The sequence below is a fragment of the Sorex fumeus genome, unplaced genomic scaffold (assembly GCF_029834395.1).
Source record: "Sorex fumeus unplaced genomic scaffold, SorFum_2.1 ptg000008l, whole genome shotgun sequence".
NCBI lineage: Eukaryota > Metazoa > Chordata > Mammalia > Eulipotyphla > Soricidae > Sorex > Sorex fumeus.
In genome coordinates, this window is record NW_026606065.1 from 81,401,790 (window position 1) to 81,424,654 (window position 22,865).

Sequence of the window (22,865 nt, forward strand, 5' to 3'; positions counted from 1 at the left end):
CCCCTCTCCAAATAAAATGAGATTTCCTGAGGAAAAAAAAATAGTGTCATAAAACAGAAGTTTGATGGAGGGTTGCTGGCATCCAGCCTGGCCTGCTTCTCCCTCAGGAAAATTGCCATAGAGGGACACCTGGGGTCACAGCCGAGTGTGGCTCAGCTGACCTGGGTCAAGGCAGAGTGTAGCCCTTCCCCTGATCACGAGTTTCTGCAGTACTGGGAAGAACAAGTTCATTTGAGGAAGGTAGGGTGTGCCTTTTCACCTTTCCATTTTTGCAGATGAATATGATGGACTCTGACACCTTTACAAGAACGGGAAAACAAAGGCACTGTCCTCTCCCTGATTATTTGCGTGGTATTGGAGGTCCTTCTCAATGTGTATCTGTTTGCACCCATCTATGCCTTGTTTGTTTTCCAAACTTACAAATCTCCCCAAGAGCTACATTTCCACTTGCCCACTCAAGTGGGCCTGTACAGTTGATTAACACTTTGCAACAAAGCTATGCTTAGAATCTGGCCACGGGGTTTTCTGCAGGCTTGGCCACTTACACTCTTTCCCTGTATTATAGGATAATGTCATTTTTGAGAGACTTTCAAAGGATTCAAAATACATGGAGGAAACATTATGCCACCTAGAATATTTTGCCACTGAAGGTAGGTGGAATTTGGCAACACTCTTCTTAACCATTATATGGTCACGTACTTACTGTTGATGATCTGGTCAGCCCTCCTATTTTGCACAGGCAGGTAATTTTTGTGCAGTACTTGACTTGCTTTATAGGAATGTACTTTACTAGGATTAGCACTGCCCCCACGAATCTATGAGACTGACAAAATGCAAGGCGAAGTCCAGACTCTCTAACTAGACAGAGGTATAGAAGGAAAAGGCAGGTCAGTTCACAGTAGGTCGAATCATCCTGTAGTTATCATTCCTTGCCTTGGGATCACTCACTTTGTCATTTCCCTGCTCCATCTGTGGCTGAAGGCTGTGAACCCATGTAGATCCAGGAAGGCCCTCTCTGAAGGGCTCTAAACATTGCATCAGATTTCCCTGTGAGAAAGACAAAAGCTAGAACCTTTCTTAAGTGTCCACTGCTTCTCCTTCCCCTTTGTGTCTTCTTACAGGCACACAGATATACAGACCCACATCACAACACCCTAAGTCCCCAGGCATGGCTGTTTGGAATGCCCAGTGTTTCACATGGAAGCACATTGGACGTTCACCCTTTACTCAAAAGTGTCCTTTCAGCCTCTGTTGCTGACCACTGCCCATGCCCCTCCCAATAGCTGTACCAGAACTTGCTCTGGGAGAATCCATACTCAGGGCTGCTTCTCAGATTGATATAAGAGATGGTTGGGTTTTTTGTTTGTTTTCTGTTGGAGTCTGGAGCCATAACACAGTGGTAGGGTGTTTTCCTTGCGTGCGGCCGGCTTGGCCGAGCCGGGTTCGATTCCTCCGCCCCTCTCGGAGAGCCCAGCAAGCTACCGAGAGTATCTCACCTGCACGGCAAAGCCTGGCAAGCTACCTGTGACGTAGTCAATATGCCAAACACAGTAACCACAAGTCTCACAATGGAGACATTACTGGGCCCGCTTGAACAAATCGATGAACAGCGGGGGGACAGCGCTACAGTGCTTTCTGTTGGAGTCAGGACTTATTGCTGACCAGCGGTGCTGAGTGCTTACTCCTGACTCTGCACTCAGGGATCAGTCCTGGGGGGGCTTGGGGACAATAGGGGCTATCAGGGATTGAACCCAGATTGGCCGCTTGCAAGGCAAGTGCTCTACCTGCTGTACCGTTGCTGCAGCCCCACAATAAGAGGTGGTTTATATCCAAGTGTAGTTAAATTATTTTTGAAGTTACCTTTGCAGAGGCATGGAAGCTGAAATAGGCTGACCAAAAAGACAGGTGGTTTCTTGGACTGTTTTGGAGCAAGCAGGTCTGAAATGAGCCACATGTGGTACCCTCCATGATCAGCTCCCCCATTTGCTCCTTGTCGCAGTGTCACGGGATTCACTCAGACTCTTTGCAGGCTTGAGGACTCTCTGTCTGGCATATGCGGACCTCACTGAGAATGAATATGAAGACTGGCTGAAGGTCTACCAAGAAGCCAGCACCATCCTGAAGGACAGGGTCCAGCGAGTAGAGGAGTGCTACGAGCTCATTGAGAAGGTAACTACCACCCACTGCATTCGACTTTTGTGCCCAGAAGGGGCCTAGCGCCATTCAGCATAGCTTGTGAACATGAAAGCCCTTTGCAGTGTAGTGATGCTCTATTTTATGTATTTTAATTTACCATTAGCTTGGCATCATTCTTTGCTTTAAGAAAGGCTTTGTGTTTAAGGGCGATCTGAAAACTCTAGCCACATCAGTGTGATGTCTTAGAAAGTATGAGGTTAAAAAGGGAATTGCCACTCAATGCTTCTTTTGCAAACTACAGCACCCAAAAGGAGAGAGAGAACAAAAGGGAATGCCCTGTCACAGAGGCAGAGTGGGATGGGGGATGGGGGCGGGAGGGATACTGGGATCAGTGGTGGTGGAGAATGGGCACTGGTGGAGGGATGGGTACTTGATCATTGTATAATTGAAACCTAAGCACAAAAATTTGTAAGTCTACAACTGTACCTCATGGTGTTTCACTAATAAAATTTTTTTTTTAAAAAAAGGGAATCAGTAACTTTCTGGGTTTGCCTGAGATAAGGTTGAGGAGATTAACTCACTCAGAATCAGAATCAGAATCAGAATCAGAATCAGAATCAGAATGCATGAACTGGTGTGGGATATTGTGCATACATGGAATTTTCACACTTCTCTGATAATGCTAGAATATTATCAGCATTGCTAATGCTATCCCAGATTGCCAGCTTTTTTTTTTTTATCTTGGTTCTTTGCAGTTTATCCTAAAGTATCCAGTAACTTGCTATGTACTGGAGTATTGAAATTGGGAGCTGGATTTTGACTTTTCCTTTTACTGCAGGGGAGTGGGAGATGTTTGGGTCACACTTGGCAATGCTTAGGGGTTACTCCTGGTTTTGCTCTCAGGAATGACTCCTGGCAATGTTCAGGGGACCACAGATGGTTCTGTGGATGGAACCTGGGTCAACTGTATGCAAGGTGAATGCCCTGCCTGCTTTACTATAGCTCCAGCCTCGACTTTTTTGTGTCAGCAATCATTGGTCCAGATATTTCCAGTTCTATAACTCAAAAAATCAACCATTTATTTTTTCCCATTTCACATTTGTTTGTATGTGTGCTTTAAAAATGGCCTTCACTTTTTAATTATCCATTTTTATTTTGAGTTTTATATTCACTTTTGTGCCATTTTAATAGAATTTAGGTTGGAATAAATGCTCAGTTGTGGAGAGAGAGAGAGGTGTGGCAAGAAATAGGGAGAGACAGACAGAGACAGAAAGAGATAGAGACAAACAGAGACACAGAGAGACAGAGACAGAGACTGATTGTGCATGCAATCCTGAGCATGTAAGGGTCTGTGGGAATTGGGCTCTTCCCCATGGTTGGTTGACCAAACTGGGCTGAGCTCTCTATCCTGGAGACTCCCTATGAGGCCATATGGTTACTAGGCCCTCTGGGCAAAGCTTTGTTGTCTTGCTGAGCACGAGGCAGAGCAACTCCAGACTCTGTTTATCCACAGCCCACCTTAGTGTGAACTGAGCCTTTTACACCGTGGAAAGGACTTACAGGGGCAGCATTTATAGGTTCTCAGTCATTTTTAAATTTTTAGTTTTTAGTATTTTGGACCACAATGGCTATTCTCAGGATTTATATTCCTGCCTCAGTACTCAAGGATCACTCATGGAGGGAATAGGAGACCATATGGGATGTGAGGGATTGAATCTGGGTCAGCTGTGTGCAAAAGCAAGTGCCCTACTGGCCCCATAGTTCCTCAGTCTTAAGGTGCTTTGATGTTTTTATTCTCTGCCAAAGTCATTATTGCATGCTCTTAGGTCCTATATTGCTTAATAAGTGTAACATACAGAAATCAGATTTTCCCATCCTTTGATTCTCAAAACTCAACTCATGAGACAAGTGAGAGAGTAGGGCTATTAATATCCAAAAGATCAGCATCTATCTGCTCACCTGCCATGCACTTCTTCTGTCCCATATTCATGCACCAAGAACAAAGTTAATATTGACTTATGTGGGTAGAAGGAGTAGTTCTCATATTGAAATAGTTTTGATGTGCCACAACCTAGATAGCATTGATTATTCTGGAATTTTAAAGCAGAAGAAATAGCTGTCAGGAAATTTTGACTGCCTTTCTTTCACCAGGGTTGTGTTGTTGATGCTTCTCTGGATTGTATCCCTATCCTTAATTGAAAGTGCTATTTTTTTTTTATCTAGAATTTGTTGCTACTGGGAGCTACAGCCATAGAAGATCGCCTTCAGGCAGGGGTTCCAGAAACCATAGCAACTCTGCTGAAGGCAGAAATTAAGATTTGGGTGTTGACGGGAGACAAACAAGAAACTGCAATTAATATAGGTAATTAATTTCAAAGTTATTTTTCGGTGTGGTGTTTTGTATTTTATTTTGTCTTTAAAGTGTATTGTTGACAAGCCTGTGGCTTCCTCAGTTGTGTTGCCCAGTGATGATGTTTTGTAAGACTTTTTCAATCACAAGATCAAGAAAAACATTCACCAAATGAAATGAAGTGCTGGCATTAGCACTGTGATTTTTATAAGCATTAAAATTCTTCCATTTTCCTGGAAGGTTAGAAGCACTTTTTTATAGAACATAAAATTAAAGCACTGACAACTTAGAGGTTTGTTTTTTTTAAATTTCTTTTTCTTCAGATTTTTAACTGAAGAAATTAGTGGCATATTTTCTCTAAGTTTAAGGTAAAAGGTAAAGGTAAAGGCCCTCCCGTTGATCGTCGATTTGCTCGAGCGGGCCCAGTAACGTCTCCATTGGAGACTTTGTTGTTACTGTGTCTGGCATATCGAATACTCTCGGTAGCTTGCCGGGCTCTCCGAGAGGGGCGGAGGAATCGAACTCGGGTCGGCCATGTTGGTCGCTTGTAAGGCGAACGCCCTACCCGCTGTGCTATCGCTCCAGCCCGTCTACGGCCATACCACCCTGAACGCGCCCGATCTCTCTAAGTTTAAATGTTTAAATTTTTTTTATAATTACATCCATTTTAATGATATTAGCAGTTGATAGGTTTCTCCAGGAGCCATTGTTTTCCTCTCTATCTCTTTATATCTGTCTGTCTGTCTATCTATCTATCTATCTATCTATGTCAAATCATGGGTAAGCGGTCTGGGGTAGACACCATATGTATTGCAGTCCTGGCATCTAGTCATGTATTCCTCCTCTCCTTGGCCATGTGAGCTATCATTGGTCATTTCCACATAATGGTCATAGAATCACGGTCCTCCCGTTGTTCATCGGTTTGCTCGAGTGGGTCCAGTAACGTCTCCATCATGAGACTTGTTGTTACTGTGTTTGGCATATCGAGTACGTCACGGGGAGCTTGCCAGGCTCTGCCGTGCGGGTGAGATACTCTCGGTAGCTTGCTGGGCTCTCCGAGAGGGGCAGAGGAATTGAACTCGGGTCGGCCATGTTGGCCGCTTGTAAGGCAAATTCCCTACCCTCTGTGCTATCACTCCAGCCCCGGTCATAGAATATTCTCTAAAATTACTATGTTTTATATGTTTTTTAGGATATGCCAAAGATGTTTGGAAAGATGATTAAGTACCTAGAATTAGTAATTCTAGGTGATATAAGAAAAGTAGAGCCAATAATAATCCAAAGACACACTGTGCTTCTATTCTGTTGCCCCTGAAACTAGAATGCTTTGACATCCTTAAATTGGATTGATTTCCAGTCTTCATTGACTTTTCCTTAGTGGTTACATATAGTAAGAACAAAGGAAAATATATTTAGAGGTTATATATGATATGTTTAATATTTGGGGTTGTTATCTTTTCCCCTGATTTTTTCTCTTTTTTTAAAAAAATTGAATCAACGTGAAATACAGATACAAAGCTTTCATGATTGAATTCCAGTTATACAATGATTGAACACCTATCCTTCCACCAGTGTACGTTTTATATCACCAATGTCCTCGGTATCCCTCCCACCACCCCCATCCCACCCCACCCCCTGCCTCTATGGCAGGCAATTTCCCTCCTACTCTCTCTCTACTTTTGAATATTATGGTCTGCAATACAGATACTGGGAGCCCATCATGTTTGATCCTTTATCTACTTTCAGCACACATCTTGCATCATCTCTTCAACCATCATTGACTTAGTGGTCCCTTCTCTATCCCAACTGCCTTCTCCCCCAGCTCATGAGACAGGCTTCGAACCAGTGGAGCAATCCTCCTGGCCATTGTCTTTACTGTCCTTATCAGTCTCATATTATGATAGTTTATATTCCACAAATGAGTGCACTCATTCTGTCCGTTCCTCTCTTTCTGACGCAGTTCACTTAGCATGATACTCTCCATGTCCATCTACTTATAAAAAAATTTAATGATTTCATCTTTTCTAACAGCTTCATAGTATTTCATTGTATAGGGATACCGTAGTTTCTTTAACCAGTCATCTGTTCACAGGCACTCTGGTTGTTTCCAGATTTTGGTTGGCTATTGTGAACAGTGCTGCAGTGAATATACAGGTGCACATGTCATTTCTACTCTGCTTTTTTTTTTTTATTTTATCCCGGGATATGCTCCCAGATGTGGTATTGTGGGGTCAGATAAAAGCTCAGTTTCTAGTGTTTTGAGAAATGCCCATATTGTTTTCCAGAAATGCTGGGGTTGTTATTTATTTTTATTATTTAAAAAATTATTGCAGTGTAGTTTAAGTAACATGTTACAATAATTTGAATGTTTATGGTATAGATGTACACAGTTACCATACCCTCACCCCACCAACAAAGTATCCATGACCTCTAGTCTGTGTCTCACTAGTCTGATTTTTATTTCTCCATTGCTACCCTAATGCTTGGTAGTCTCCCTTTAGCACATGAGCTTTCTAAATGTTTATTATAATTTGAGAACTAAAATTTAAGGTATAACTTTGGTTTACACTTTGTAAATATACTTGGTCAAATTCAGTTCTAAGATTTGTGAGCCTATAGGTATTATGCAGGCACAATCATCTGTGGGTCTAGATGGTTTTGAGCTGGTGTAATGCCAAGACTCTGGTGTTCTGTACTTGAATTTATGCTAACTAGCTGTGTTTCAAGGAGCTGGCAGATTTCTTCATCAGCTTCAAGATTTGACATCAGGTAGTCTAAAGTGAAATTTCAGCTGTGACTTTTGTGAATTGTATGGTTGTCATTTCCTTATTACATGTATTAAAAACATGTATTAAATAGTTAGACAATAGATTTGAAGTTTTTAGGGCCTACAACTTTTACCCTAATGGATAAAGAAAAAGTGAGAACAAAATTCTGATGCATAGTCCATTTTAAACAACTTTCATTGCACTACATTTCTGAATTGGAATTCTGTTTTTCTCCTCCTACAGTTTAAATTACTTCTTATAGTCTTAGAAGTTTAGTTTCTTATGGGTCAAAGAGATAGAGCAGAGATTAAGGCACATGCTTTGCACACAACTGACTCTGGTTTGATCATGACATTGCATATGATCCCCCCCAAACACTACCAGAAGTAAACCTTGAGTTGGGAACTTATGCCCCAATTTGGGGAGTAGTGAGTTAATTATGGAACAAGAGAATGAAATAGATGAGAAAGTTAGAATTATACAGCCTGTTTATTAAAAATGGCACCTATAATACTCAGTGATAGTGTGTAAAGTCCTCTATGTAAGTCTTTGTATTTAATTTCCTTTGAGATAGTGACCCCCTCATTTTCCCCTTCACTACCCCCTTTAAATTGAGAAAGCATCATGGCTTATATGGTATATTTAGGAGTACAACCTCACACATTTTCAAAGTACATGTTACCACACTCCATCCCTAACCAAAGTGCCAATATTCCCCCCTGCCCTGCCCTGCAGTTCATTCCCCTTTCCTCACATTGGTCATCCTGCCTCTTCTCCTTATGGGAAATTCAAGTATATGTTCAGGGTCCAAGGGTTTGTTTTTGTCTGACTTTGTTCCCTTACCTTGTTTTTGTTTATTTCACATATGAGTGACATATGACATATGACATTATTCAGTATTTCTCTTTTTCCTTTTAATTCATTAAGTCTGTTCCCCTCCAATTTCATCCATGTCATTGCAAAAGAAAATATTTTGTCTTTTTTTTTGATAGCTGCATTGTTTTCTTCTTATCTATCTATCTATCTATCTATTGATAACATCTTTTTATTTTGTTTTATTTTGGGCTACACCTGCTGGTGCGCGGGCTTACTCCTGGCTCTTCACTCAGGGATCACTCTGGGTGATACTCAGGGGGACCATATGAGGTACCATACTCTTTTTTCCAGCCCCTTCACACCTTTACCCATTTGTTATTGTTGTTCAAATCTTGGTTATTGTAAAGTGTTACATTGAACATAGGTGTGCCATATTCTTTCTGAATTAGTGTTTTGTTGTTCTCTGGAATATTTATTCACATAAAATACATCTGACAAAGGCTTATATTCAAGATATATATACAACTCACAAAGCTTAACAACAAGAAAACAAACAGCCCTACCCCTAAAGGGTGAAAGAGCTAAATAGACACTTTACTAAATCAGATATATAGTTGGCTAAGAGACCCCTGACAGGATGCCCATTATAGTTAATTTTTAGAAAAATGCAAATCAAAACAGTGACTTAACATCTCACACCAATGACAGTGGTCTCATCAAAATGTCCAGAAACCATATGCTGTTGGTGAAAATGTAGGTTAGTTCAACTTCATTGGAAAACAGTATTAAAAATTAAAAATAGATCTAACCATATGATCCAGCATGTTCACTTTCAGCTTCCACCCAGAGAACACGTGACATGCTTTCTTCATGACAGAGCTGAGTCATAGGAAGATCAGGTGATCAAGCCTTTATGTTCAATGTAACTCAAGTCAGGTGATCAAGCCTCTATGTTCAATGTAACTCAAGTCATAGAGGTGCTGAAAATCTGAGCATGTACTTCTGACACTTGCTATTTAGTCTCCAGAAGGAAAATATGGCATCTGGAAGAGAACAGCAAAGTCTTTACCATTAGGAAAAGACTTAAAACTTGAGTCTTCATGAAGATTTTTCTTCTCTAAAAAAAAAGTAGTGCAGGATGGGTTAGGGTAGCCTGGTTTTGAGGGATATGGCAAAGTAAGTCTGAAACAGGTGGTTTTTTCACATACAGAGCACCTTTAAGAAGGTCAGAAGAAATTTGGAGTGAAAAAATGGTCCTGTGAGTGGATCTATGAAGGATTTTTCACATCCATGTTCTGTCTCATCATTGGTGAATGAGGAAAGACTCTAAATAGTCTCTTCGATTCCCTGTAGAATAGATTGGGTACCACCTTTCATCATCCATTGCTGATGTCTTGAGGCATGTTTCACACTTACAGTCAGGTCGTAACCATCTGTGAGAAGAGTAGAATGAAAACTGGAGTGATACTAATGGGTAGGGTGTTTGCCTTGCATGAGGCCAACCCACATTTGACCTCCAGTGTCACATGTGGTCCCTGAACTCTCTGGGAGTGATCCCTGAGCATGCTGGCTGTGGCTCGGAAGCCACAACAACAAAGAGATGTAGAACCAAGAACATAACCACCGATGGTTTGGAATCACACTGAATTCCAATGCTGGGTAGTAGTTTTATTAGTTAGATTCTAGGATGTATCCCAGGTAAGGAGAGACCCATTTTAGCCCTTCCAAAAATATCTTCAAAGAAATATGGATTTTGTTGACTCACTAAGCGTGCTTTTTTTGTTTTATGCTTTTGGGCTATACCCAGCCACGCTCAGGACTTATTCCTGGCTCTGCACTCAGGATCACTCCTGGAAGTCTTGGGGAAATCATATGCGGTGCTGGGGAATGAACCCAGGTTGACCACATGCAAGATAAACACCCTACCCACCATATTATCACTCTGGTCCCTAAGTTTGCTTTTTTAGAAAAGTCAGAATGCCAGAGTTATATGCATGTAAAACAATTAATAATAGTATTATAGGGGTTGGAGCAATGGTAAAGTAGATATGTGTTTGCCTTGCACATGACTGACCTGTTTTCTGTCCCTGACATCCCTGAGCACTACCAGGAATAGGGCAGAGTCAGGAAATGACCCTTGAGCATTGCAATTAAAAGATTTTAAGACAGTAAAAAAGAACTTTATTTTAACCAAAGTTTGAATTTTAAAAAAACCAGTGATTTCAAGATCTGAGATACTTAGTGTGGCAATATTTTCTCATGAGAATTATTAAAATCAAGTCCTGCCTTAAGTACCATAGACTGTGTAATGTTTTTATTTCTTTGAATGTTGATTATGTTCAGGTAGTATAAAGACTAAACACTTCTATAGTGTGCTGTTAATTTTAGTTGCAGTAAAGAGTGAAATCCCAGCGGTTCTTCTCAGTCATTTTATGGTCGTCTTGTTAGATTAGAGATTAAAGAACTAGCCTCAATTTACAAGTGTGGGTTGACATTTCAGACCTGGACCTTTTCCAAGAGTTGATCTCATTTTATCCAAAAACACTAGAAATCAAGCACACCCAACTTGGATTGACATAATTTAATTTGCCACATTAGTTAAGTCACAATTAACTGTGACTTAGTTAAGTCACAACTAACTTGAAGTCTGTGTTAGACTTCCGTGATCTGTCTAATGCAAGAGTTTGTGTGATAATTATTGAAGTAAAAATCTCAGTTTATTATTCAAATTAAAAACAATATACCCACCTGTTTTTTCTCATAAAGATTTAGTTTTGTATATTGAAATTCATTAAGGTGCCAGTAGTTTTATTTATTGCCCTCCCCTCAAGTGACTAGCAAAAGAGAATTTTTCCATGATATATTTGTGAAACTTCAGTTCTTAAGTGGCATTTTTGCTCCAATTGAAAAATATAACATAAAACATCAAGCTGGGACTTGAAAGTTACAAGTGTGCTCCTGAAGCTGTTGTTCAAATGAAAAACCACTGGAAAATCCTATTGCATTTGTTACAGTAAATTTGTAGAGTCTGTATTGTGTGAAGTTGCTGGGAGTCTCTAGGGATAAAGAAGGAATAAACCGGAGATAAATATTCAAAGTTGCAATCCCCCCTTCTCATAAATGAAAATAAAATATACTCTCTATTCAGGACTCAATGAAAAAGCTAAAGTTCAGTTATTTCAGTCCAACCTATGACATTTTGAGAATGTCTTTTATTTATTCACCACTATTGCCAAAATTCCATACCTGAAAATCTTTGAAAATGTATAGAACAGCAGTGGAGAGAGTGGCATCCTTGATCTTAGAGGGAAGGCTCTCAGTTTTTCCCCATTGAGGAAGATGCTTGCTGTAGGCTTGTGGTAGATGGCTTTAACTATTTTGAGGAAGTTCCTTCTATACCTATTTTGTTGAGTGTTTTCATCATAAATGGGTGTTGGATCTTGTCAAATGCTTTCTCTGTATCTGTTGATATGATCATATGATTTTTATCTTTTCTTTTGTTGATATGATGGATTATGTTGTTTGATTTCCGAATGTTAAACCATCCTTGCATCCCCGGAATGAATCCTACCACTTCATGGTATATAATCTTTTTGATGAGTTGTTGAATTCTATTTGCTAGTATTTTGTTGAGAATCTTCGCATCCGTTTTCATCAGGGATATTGGTCTGTACTTTTCTTTTCTCGTGGTGTCTTTGTTTCCTTTTGGTATTAGAGAGATATGAGCTTCATAGAAACTGTTTGGGAGAGTTTCTGTTTCTTCAATTTCCTTGAAAATCTTAAGAAGAACTGGCAGTAGGTCCTCTTTAAATGTCTGGAAAAATTCTCTAGTGAATCCATCTGGACCTGGACTTTTGTTTTTTGGGAAACTTTTGATTACAGTTTCAATTTCCTTAATATTAATAGGACTGTTCAGGTATTCTAGATCTTCTTGATTCAGTCTTGGGAGATTATAGGAATCTAGGAATTTATCCATTTCTTTTAGGTTCTCTTGTTTTGTGGCATACAGACTTTCAAGTAGTCTCTGATGATCTTTTGAATTTCTTTGGTTTCTGTTGTGATATCCCCCTTCTCATTTCTCTTTCGGTTTATTAGTGTTTCTCTCTCTCTCTCTCTCTCTCTCTCTCTCTCTCTCTCTCTCTCTCTCTTTGTGAGTCTTGCTAGTGGTTTATCTATCTTGTTTATTTTCTTCTAGAACCAGCTCTTGGTTTCATTGATCTTTTGGATATTTTTTTTTTGAGTTTACATGTCGTTGATTTCTGCTCTGTTTTTTATGATATCTTTCATTCTGCCTGGTTTGGGTTCCTTTTGTTGGTTCTTTTCCAAGATCTTGAGACGTGAAGTAAAGTTATTTATGTGGGCCCTTTCTTCCTTCCTAAGAAATGCTTGCAGAGCTATAAATTTTCCCCTTAACACGGTTTTAGCTGCATCCCATAGGTTCTGGTAGCTCGTGTCTTCATTATATTTGTTTCCAGGTGTCTTTATTTCTTCCTTGATTTCTTTCCTGACCCACTCATTCAACATTGAGTTGTTTAATTTCCAGGTGTTTGATTTGGTTTTCTGCATCTGTACATAATTAAGTTCTATCTTCAGTGCATCGTGGTCTGAGAAGAAAAGTGATACAATATCTATCTTCCTGATTCTGTTGAGGTATGCTTTGTGGCCCAGTGCATGGTCTATTCTGGAAAATGTTCTATGTGCACTGAAAAAGAATGTGTATTCTTTTTTTTTGGGGGGGGGGTTTAGAATCCTATATTGATCTATTAGTTCTCTGTCTTCTATTTCTTCCTTCAGAGTCATTATTTTCTTGCTGATTTTTAATCTTCTTGATCTCTCCAGGGGTGATAGGCGGTGTTGAAATCTCCCAGTACTATTGTGTTGCTTGTAATGTCCTTCTCAAGGTCTGTTAGCAGTTGTTGTAGGTATTTGTCTGGTCCCTGATTGGGTGCATATACGTTTAGGAGTGTGATTTCTTCCTGCTGTACCTATCCCTTGATTATATAAAACGGCCTTCACTGTCCCTTCTAATATTTTTTAACCTGAAATCTGTGTTGTCCAATACTAGTAAAGCCACTTCAGCTTTTTTGAGGGGGTTGTTTGCTTGCAGGGTTATTTTCTGTCCTTTGACTTTGAGTCTCTATTTTTTCTGATTGTTCAGTTGTGTTTCTTGTAGACAGCAGAATGTTTGGTTCTGTCTCTGAATCCATTTTGCCACTCTGTGTCTTTTAATTGGTGAATTATACCATTGACGTTGAGAGAGATTGTTTTTATGGATTTTTTTTTATGTCATCTTTCTGTAAGGATTTGTTGTGCTTGTAGGGGGTTTGTCTTGTCTTACAGTAGCCCCTTTAACCCTTATTTTAGGTTTGGTTTTGAGTCTATGAAATTCCTGAACTGTTGTTTATCCAGAAAATAGTGTACCGTTCCTTTGAGTTTGAGTGAGAGTTTAGCCAGATAAAGTATTCTTGGTGAAGCGTTCATTTCAGTTTTTTTCACTGTATCCCACAATTGCCTTTGGGCTTTGAGGGTTTCCTCTGATAGTTCTGCTGTGAATCTAAGGGGTACCCCTTTGAATGTGATTTCCCTCTTTGACCTTGTTGCTTGCAGTATTGTGTCTGTATTTGTGGCATCCATCATTCTACCTATGATATATCTTGGAATGTTTTTGTTAGGGCCTTTTTTAGCTGGCACTCCGGCTTTTTCAATGGGACTGTTTCCCTGACCTTCTAGTACTCCAATGATTCTGATGTTGTTCCTCTTAGAATCATCCCCTAGGACTCTGATTCACTCTAGGGCTATTTTGAGGTCTCTTGCCATTGTTTTTTTGTTGCCTGTATGCTTCCTGTAGCTCATTTTCCAGCTCACCAATTCCGTCTTCAGCTGTAGCCATTCTACTGTTGAGCACACAGACTGAGTTTTTTATTTCATCTACAGAATCTTTTATTCGTGACATTTCTGTGTGTAGATTTCCAATTTCTGCTCTCATTTCTTTCTGTATTTTCTCGATTGTTTCTTTAATGTCTTAATTTAATTTACTGGATATCTGTCTCACTGTTTCATGAGTTCATCAAACATCTTCATTACTTCATATCTGAATTCTTTCTCAGAGAGCTCCCTTAGGTGAGTAACACCTAAATGAGGCTTCTGGTCTCTTTATCGTCCTCTCTTTGTGGTGGAGATTTGCGTTGTTTTTTCATGTTGTTGTGGTGGTATGGAGACTGAGATATTACACGAGATTGCTGGGTATGAATAATTACCTGTAGCTGCCTCAGCGTCCACCGGCCCAAAATTAGTCCACGCCCACTTCTGAAGAGACCACGCCCCCGTGGGTACCTGGGGTGTGTGTGTGTGTGTGTGTGTGTGTGTGTGTGTGTGTGTGTGTGTGTGTGGCGGGGGTACAACCTGGGGAAGTTAGAAAGCCGGGCATCGTGTTGGGGATGAACTGGAAGAGGCTCAGGGACAGAGGGCGGCCTATGATCCTAGAGGATGCCTGGGGCGTATGTGGGAGGAAATCGGAGTCCCGGGTTCAAATAATGACTGACCTCGGGAGGAGAAAGCCAGGTGCTGTTTAGGGGACGAACTGGAAGAGGCCTCTCTTCTGTTTTAAAACAGTAAAGAAATGATCTTGATAGTATAGTTTATACATATGCTAATTCAAGCAACCTTTTGGCTTCCAAAAGTGTTTTATGTTATTTGGCTAATACAAGGCTTATACTAATATGACAAAAAAAATAAAGAGCCAAAGAAAAATTGTCAATAATTGGTTTTAGCCTTTAGTGTTGAAAATCTTCCAATCAGTTCTAGTTCAAGTTGTTTGTAAGAATCAAAATCAGTGTTAAATTTTCCTATCCCTCACTCTTGCCCATTTTCTCAAAATAAACTACTGGGCTTAAGGTGGTAATTAGGAAAATATAAGAAGTGAAGCTGAATTAAGTTAACCACTGAAAATTTCTGAATTCATGGATGGGATGGCAAATTCACAATTGTGGATACTTCTTTCTCCTCAGGATATTCCTGCCGGTTGGTATCACAAAATATGGCCCTTATCCTGTTGAAGGAGGATTCTTTGGATGTAAGTATCTTTTCAAAGGTTTTATCTTTATCATTCGACATGAAAATAACAATTTTAGAACATCTCTTCATGATAAAACTTTTATTTTGCAGCAAGAAGGAAACTTGAGGACATAGGTAGCAGGAAATGTGCACAGGTGAAGGGATGGGTGTAGGGACAACTTTGTAACTGTGTATCTCACCCTGATTCAGTAAACAAACAAACTCCCTTAATTTTGCTTGCTTAGAATTATACATACAAATGTGATTTAATTTTTTTTATTGAGAACAGTTTATATGATTGTGTGTGTTTTAGGATGAGGTATAGTTTCACATCTTCTCAAAGTATTGTTACCATATCACAGCCACTATTCAAATATCAATGTTCCTCCAACAAAAAAATGAGTAGTTTGAATCTGGTTTAACATCCCACGATGTTATTAGATAAATAGTTAACTCCAGCCTTGGTTATAAAGGAGATGTTTAGAATATTCTTTTCAGTACAAACTTTAAGTGACAGTAGTTGTTTAAATTAATATTGTGATGGGATGTTTTGCACTTATTGCTCCAACATTCCAATGCTACTAGCTCATGGTGACCTGAGCAGCATGGCTCTCTGAACATTCTGCTTACATTTATCTACCCCATAGTGGCTTAAGATACTTATAAGAACAGAGGTGGAAGCTGATTTGGAGGGTATTCAGTGACCCAGGAAATAGTTTGGTTTGACGATAAGGTTGTGGTGTTGGTGGCGGTGGTGGTGGTGGTGTGTGTGTGTGTGTGTGTGTTTTGTATATCTCTCCTGAGTTCCTTAGAATAAATGTAAGATCCATGGAGCAAGAATATGACTGTTTATAAGTGGAATATTTAATAGCAAGATAGTACTTTGCTAGCTTGTTGGTGTTTGCATGAATAAAATAGTGAATTTTTAATCTGGAGCTTCTTTCTTTCCTGATAATTTCATAATTCCATAGCATCCACAAACTTAAAATAAGCCTTCATTTTTGGAGGCAACTTATTTCCTACAAAGCAAAGATGGACTTTTATTCTAAATAGTATTTATAAGACTTGCAGTAAACTTGAGCTTTTTGTTCTACTTATTCCAAAGAGTGATTTCTAATACAAACTGAGAAGATTTTATGGATGGTGTCTGACTTTACTTAGTCATTGTTCAAAATATTTCATCTGGGGTGGACAGATAGTATAGTGGGGGTTAAGTGCTTACTTTGTACCTTGTTTGATCCTTAGCAAAGTCAGGGGTGAGAAATAAGCTTTGGTTCTGCCAGATGTGGTCCTAACACTTCTAATTCCCTCCTACCCCCAACCATAGAATGCTTCTTTCTTATCCAGCTTTGAAGAAGATTAATTTTTGTGTGTTTCAGTGTTTACTGAGAATAGCTTCCTTTTCTGTTTGTTGTTGTTTTATAATAATGAAAAAAACACTCCATATTTTTGACTGGCATTCTCCTCCCTCTTCTCTTTTTTCAGCTCCCCATTTTTAAAAATTCTCATTCTTTTAGTTGCATTCAAGTTATTTTACTGTTTCTCACTCTAATGTCATTTGGTAGAATAAAAGCAGTCAGTTAGATGTACAATGCATCCTTGTGCAGTACAGTATATACAGATGTGCCTCCTTGGTGGCTGTCCTGAGATGAGCTTTTAAGGCTTTAGGGCTCTGATGTTAAAGCAAACAAGAGAAAGGAAGACAGGAAGTGGTAGAAGAACTAGAAACCGGGACCAAAGAGATAGTACAACAATTAAGGCACTGGCTTTGCATATGGCCGGCCCAGGTTTGATTCCCACATGGTCCCCTGCAACCACTAGTAGTGATCCCTGAGCACAGAGCCTGGAGTAGGCCCTGAGCATGACCAGATGCGCCCTCATCCTAACCCCCGTATAAAATCACTGTCATTGTCACTGTCCTCCTGTTGTTCATCGATTTGCTCGAGCGGGCCCAGTAAAGTCTCCATTTTGAGACTTGTTGTTACTGTATTTGGAAAATTGAATACATCGCGGGTAGCTTGCCAGGCTTTGCCGTGCGGACGAGATACTCCCGGTAGCTTGCCAGGCTCTCCGAGAGGCGGAGGAATCGAACGCGGCTTGACCAGGCTGGCTGCACACAAAGCAAATGCCCTATCGCTGTGCTATTGCCTTATAAAATAAGAAAAAAAAAAGAATTAGAATCATTAGGCCTGGCATCCACTGCTTTATCTCAATGAAAGTGCGAGGAAATAAATGTCTTCCCGTGAAGATCCATTGGCTGGCACCCATCTTCTTCACTTGAGCAAATCAAAATTTAAGGGTAATGCTCCAGATGATTATGAATGATTAGAAAATCTCTCTTTCTCTCTCTCATTCACTCAACTGTTGCCAAAATGACAGCTAAATTCCATGAAATAGATAAGCTAGTGAGTTCTAGGAAGCCTCACTGTGTTGGGGGATCAACCATGGAGCCCAGAAAGGCATTATATAATTGTTCAGATGCTAGAAGAAAAGGGGGTTTTCTTTTTGGGGTGTTAAAAAGTAGTAAGAAATATCACCTTTATTGCTAATACATATGAGTTTCAACTGGCATATTCGTTCTTTATTTCTGGCATATTCTCAAGAAATGAGCGTGGGAGGAATGAGCAGGAGAAGGGAGAATGGAGTCCTCAGAGGAGGGGCAGTGCAGGGATTCTTTTATTTTGTTTGTTTTGAGGCCACACAGGGTGGTACTTAGGAATTTTTCCAACTTCTGTGCTCAGGAATTAATCCTGATGAGTTTGAGGGACTATATGGAATCCCGGGATCAAACTTCGGTGGACTGTTGCAAGACAAGGGCCTTACCTGCTGTGCTATCCCTCCTCCTCCCCCCCCCCCCGTCCTCCCCACCCCCCAGTGCAGGGATTCTTGCACTTTGGTCTCATTTAGCTTCTAGAGAAATGTGGCCATTTGTTTGTTTTGGTTAAATGGATTTATTCAGGACTATTTTTTAGTTTTGGTGAAACTGACTGGCATCAAATGGCCCTTAAAAGGATTCCTATAAAAAAGGGAAAAAAAAAGAGAAATTGAGGTTAACAATAGTGTAAGTGAAAGTCACAGTAAAGCATTGTTTGACATGTGTGTGCTAGTTCAAGCTTTTCTTTGGCAACTTGATGAGTTCAATCAATGATAAGATCTGACAAGTTAAATAAATTTAAAAATTACCCACAAAGCTATTATCATTAATCATGACTCTTTCCCCAAGTACATCTGGTATCTTGCAATATTAAAAGTGATACTATGAAACTATCAGAATTGGCTGGAATTTAAAAACTAACACTTATGAACAAGAGAATAAAAGCTATAATTTGATCAGCAACTTATAAAAACCATAACATTAAAAGAATATGGTACTGTTTAAAATTTCACTATTTTAAAGACTATAATACTCTCAACAATTTCACTATTAACTGGTGATGTTTGTTGATAAAAGATAAAAAAAAGTATACAGACTTTTGGGAAGTGCTTTTTTGTCCTACTGAAATACTATAGAGAAAATAACACTGTAATTTGTATGGAAGACCTACTGAGAATCTTTCTAGAGTTTCAAAGCAACAAGTAGTTGGACAGATTATGAAATATAAGATATTTATTCCATATCTCCATGAAATTCAGCTGTTTCTGACATGTTACTGTATAAATTACACAGTATTCTTGTCAAGTCACAAAAAGAAGGATATATTTTTCCTGAGAAGAAATTTTAATTCATTATTGTAAAACATAGAAAACTGCTTAGGAGTTTTAATAATATTTATTGTAATTCCTTTGTAAAAAATAAATGTTACCGAATTCTCCAAATTTTTTTCTTACATATTTTTTTGAATTAAAGTGAGATACACTGTAATTCAAACTTGAACTTAATGAGTTGAGTCAGTGGGAAACTTAAAACTTCTATGTACTACACTTTTTATAATGTATTGGTCATGTTTTTGTTTCCTACACACAGAGTTGGTGGTAGTTTTTGTTTTTCTGTAGTTACTTAGAAAATTATCTCCATATATTAGGTCTATTTGTGGTAGATAATCCAATCGATTTATTTGTGATAAATGATCCTTGACTAAGGCATGGGCCTTGGGCCAGCATTTGGTCTATATGCGGGGCTGATGGTGTCCTTAGAAGCATTGCTTGCACTGAGTGACAGGCACCTGACAGAATCCTCACACCCCTCACTGCTGCTGCTTCCTCAGGGAAGAGGACCAGTGATGGCAGGGTGAGCCATGGAGGAATAGCGTGAAAGATGTTTGACGTCAACAACTGGCATTTCCCAGGCCGCGCAAACAACCTGCCTTGCTCTTCCAAGGAACCCAGGGAATTCTGAGAGAAAAGATTCTTCTGTTGGGAGCTGGAGTCAGTGGGATTCCTTTGTCAGTGACTTTTCTGAGCACTCTTGTCCCTGTGCGTGGTGACCTGTGGAGGCCTGGGCATATTTGGTGGGGAAGGACTTGTGAGACGTGTCTGGGACAAGCGGTGGACCTATTTCACTTGATTAATTGGAATGTAGCCATCGAGCTTTGTTCTAGGGATAATTTAGATTTTTATGGCAATCTAATAGTCTTAAACCTCATTGAACCTCTTCAGAATTCATATTCAATGAAAGCAGGAATATGTAGATTTAAATGAGAAAAAAAGAAAAACTACTTAGGCTCTTATTATTCAAAACACCACAAATGAAGGATTTGGTCAGTAGTCAAGGAAATTTAGTTTCTGTTGCAAGTAAAGGAATATATTTTATATCTGTATTTATATATACTTATATATCTTCTGTACAAAATATGTATTTCTAACTGTCTTATATTCAAAATAGCTATATGTATCATAACTTACATATATTCATATATGTATGAACAATAACATGTATGTTATATATTTAACATTTTAATATAAAATTATACATTAAACTTTAATTATATGATTGTAGTTTTGCCTTTTTTCACACTGACAGTGCAACTATAAGCATATGCTATAAATGTTTGTGTATCTGTAGCTGGGTCTGGAGCGATAGCACAGTGGTAGGGTGTTTGCCTTGTGCGCAACCAGACCAGCCGAGCCGGGTTCAATTCCTCTGCCCCTCTCGGAGAGCCTGGCAAGCTACTGAGAGTATCTCGCCCGCATGGCAAAGCCTGGCAAGCTACCCATGACGTATTCAATATGCCAAACACAGTAACAAATCTCACAATGGAGATGTTACTGGGCCCGCTCAAGCAAATGGATGAACAACAGGAGGACATTGCTACAGTATCTGTAGCTACTTAAAAAATGAAATTATGCATAGAAGATATTCTTATTAACCTATTCTTTCTCTCTTGACTGGATTCTATATGTGTCAATAAATTTATTTTCACCCCTTTTATAGAGATAGCGATTTCCATTTTATGTATTTTCATGGTTTATTAAACTCTGTACTAATATTTGGTTGTGGTTGTTTCTTATTATCTTAGGGAGCATATTTGTTTTCCACTTTTATCCCCTTTCAGTGAATTCCTGTAAGAATCCTAGGTCTAGAGAAATGAAACCTTTTTGGGTGGAGATGCTCATCAGAGTACACAAACAATAGCATGTGTATACATAGTTATGTACTCTTCCATGAGCTTCAGATAAATACTAAAACTTTTCTGTAATTTTTTTGAGTTAAAATATTTACGTGGTGGTGGAGGATGGGCACTGGTGGAGGGATGGGTACTTGATCATTGTATAACTGAAACCCAAGCACAAAAATTTGTAAGTCTATAACTGTACCTCATGGTGTGTCACTAATAGAAAAATTAAAAAAAAATATTTACCATAGATGGCTAAAACTGCGGAAGCTTCTTGGAAATTTTCCCTCCCCGATACTGTTTATAGAGTTGAAATCCTTTGAGTAGATATTATATTTAATATGTTATAAATTTTTAAATTTTTTTTATTAGTGAAACACCATGAGGTACAGTTGTAGACTTACAAGTTTTTGTGCTTGGGTTTCAGCTGTACAATGATCAAGTACCCATCCCACCACCAGTGCCCATTCTCCAAACCCACCAATCCCAGTATCCCTCCCACCCCCCCCCCCATCCCCCATTCCACCCTGCCTCTGTGGCAGGGCACTCCCTTTTGTTCTCTCTCTCCTTTTGGGTGCTGTGGTTTGCAGAAGAGACATTGGGTGGCAATAATGTTTGGTCAATATTCTACTTTCAGCATGCATCTCCCATTCTGGGCGGATCTTCCCAGCATCCTTTATTTGGTACTCCCTTCTCTATCTGAGCTGCCTTTACCCCTAGAGTGTGCAGCTGGCCTCTAAGCCATGGAGTGAACCTCCTGGTATTTATCACAGCTGTTCTTGGGTATTGGTCTCTTATTTTGTTACTTTATGTTACCCAGATGAATGCAATCTTTCTATGTCTATCCCTCTCTTTCTGGCTCATTTCGCTTAGCATGATATTTTCCATGTAGTACCACTTGTATGTAAATTTCATGACTTCATTTTTTCTAACAGATATATAGTACTCCATTGTGTAGATGTACCAAAGTTTCTTTAACCAGTTATCTGTTCTCGGGCACTCAGGTTCTTTCCATATTCTAGCTATTATAAACAGTGCTGCAGTGAACAAATAAGTGCAGATGTCACTTCGATCAGCATGATATTCTTTAGTTCAATACATGTCAGAGCAAATTACATGATTTTGTGTTAGAGCTGCATAGAAAATACACCATAATTCTTAATCCATTCACCTGTAATTGAGCATTTGGGTTGTTTCCGTATCTCAGGTATTGTACTGAGAAAGCAGTGATGAACATAGTGTGTATATATAATTTTGAATTAATGCTTTTGTGTTTGGGAATAGATGCCCAAAAGTGCTATCATTGGGCTATATGGGAGTTCTATTCCTAACTTTTTTGATAACTCCACCATATTGTTTCCATAGAGATAGAACCAGACATTCCCACCAATGGTGAATGAAGGTTCATTACTCACCACAAGCCTGCCAACGCTGGCTGTTGATATATGCCATTCTCACTGGCATGCATATATCTCAATGTTGTTTTGATTTGCTTTTCCCTCACTGTTACATTAATTACAAGCAAGGGTGAGCACTTTTTTATATGTCTATTTGCCATCTGTATGTATTCTTTGCAAAAGTGTCTTTTCATCCCCTTGCTCCATTTGTGGATGGAATTGTTGGATTTTTGTTGTTAAGTTTTGTGAATGCTTTATGGATCTTGGATATCAGCTCTATCTGATTTATGATTGTGTGCCATTCACTAGGTTGTTGTTTTATTTTAGCTTGAGTATCTTTTGCTGTGCAGAAGCTTTTTAATTTGATGTAGTCCTATCACAAATGATTATTACTTATGTGACACGGAACTAGTTTAGGAGCTGTAAATTTTCAGTATTTTACACAAATGGTTTTCAATTGTTTACACCTGCAATCTTTTCACAGTTCATGCACAGCCCTTGATTTAAGGAACTATGTGGCTTATTAGAAAATACAATGTAAATGATTTTTAGCCCCTGAAGTATGGATCAACAAACCCTTACTCTGGGGGTGAATTTCATTGACTATTGTTTTTGTAAATGAGGTTTAACTCATCATAGTCACATGTAATTATATATTTCCTGTCACTACTGGGTTGTAGAGTTGAGGATGCTGCTAGGTTGGTAGAGTTGAGTATTTGTAACACAGAGAAGTGTCCCACAGAGTCTATGCTATTTTTTTTGTTTTTCGTTTTGGGGCCAGACCCTGTGATGT

At 39.2% G+C, this 22,865-nt stretch overlaps 1 protein-coding gene across 2 annotated transcripts in view; it reads left to right on the forward strand.

Moving 5' to 3' along the window:
* The window catches only part of LOC130017871 (phospholipid-transporting ATPase IB-like), a 688,232-nt gene that overhangs the window by 195,383 nt on the left and 469,984 nt on the right, over positions 1-22,865 (forward strand). For both annotated transcript variants that reach the window (XM_056108642.1, XM_056108649.1), the window contains exons 21-24: positions 566-650; positions 2,030-2,169; positions 4,360-4,498; positions 15,078-15,142. In XM_056108642.1, coding sequence (XP_055964617.1) covers positions 566-650; positions 2,030-2,169; positions 4,360-4,498; positions 15,078-15,142 — 429 coding nt within the window. The remainder of the gene's footprint in view (positions 1-565; positions 651-2,029; positions 2,170-4,359; positions 4,499-15,077; positions 15,143-22,865) is intronic.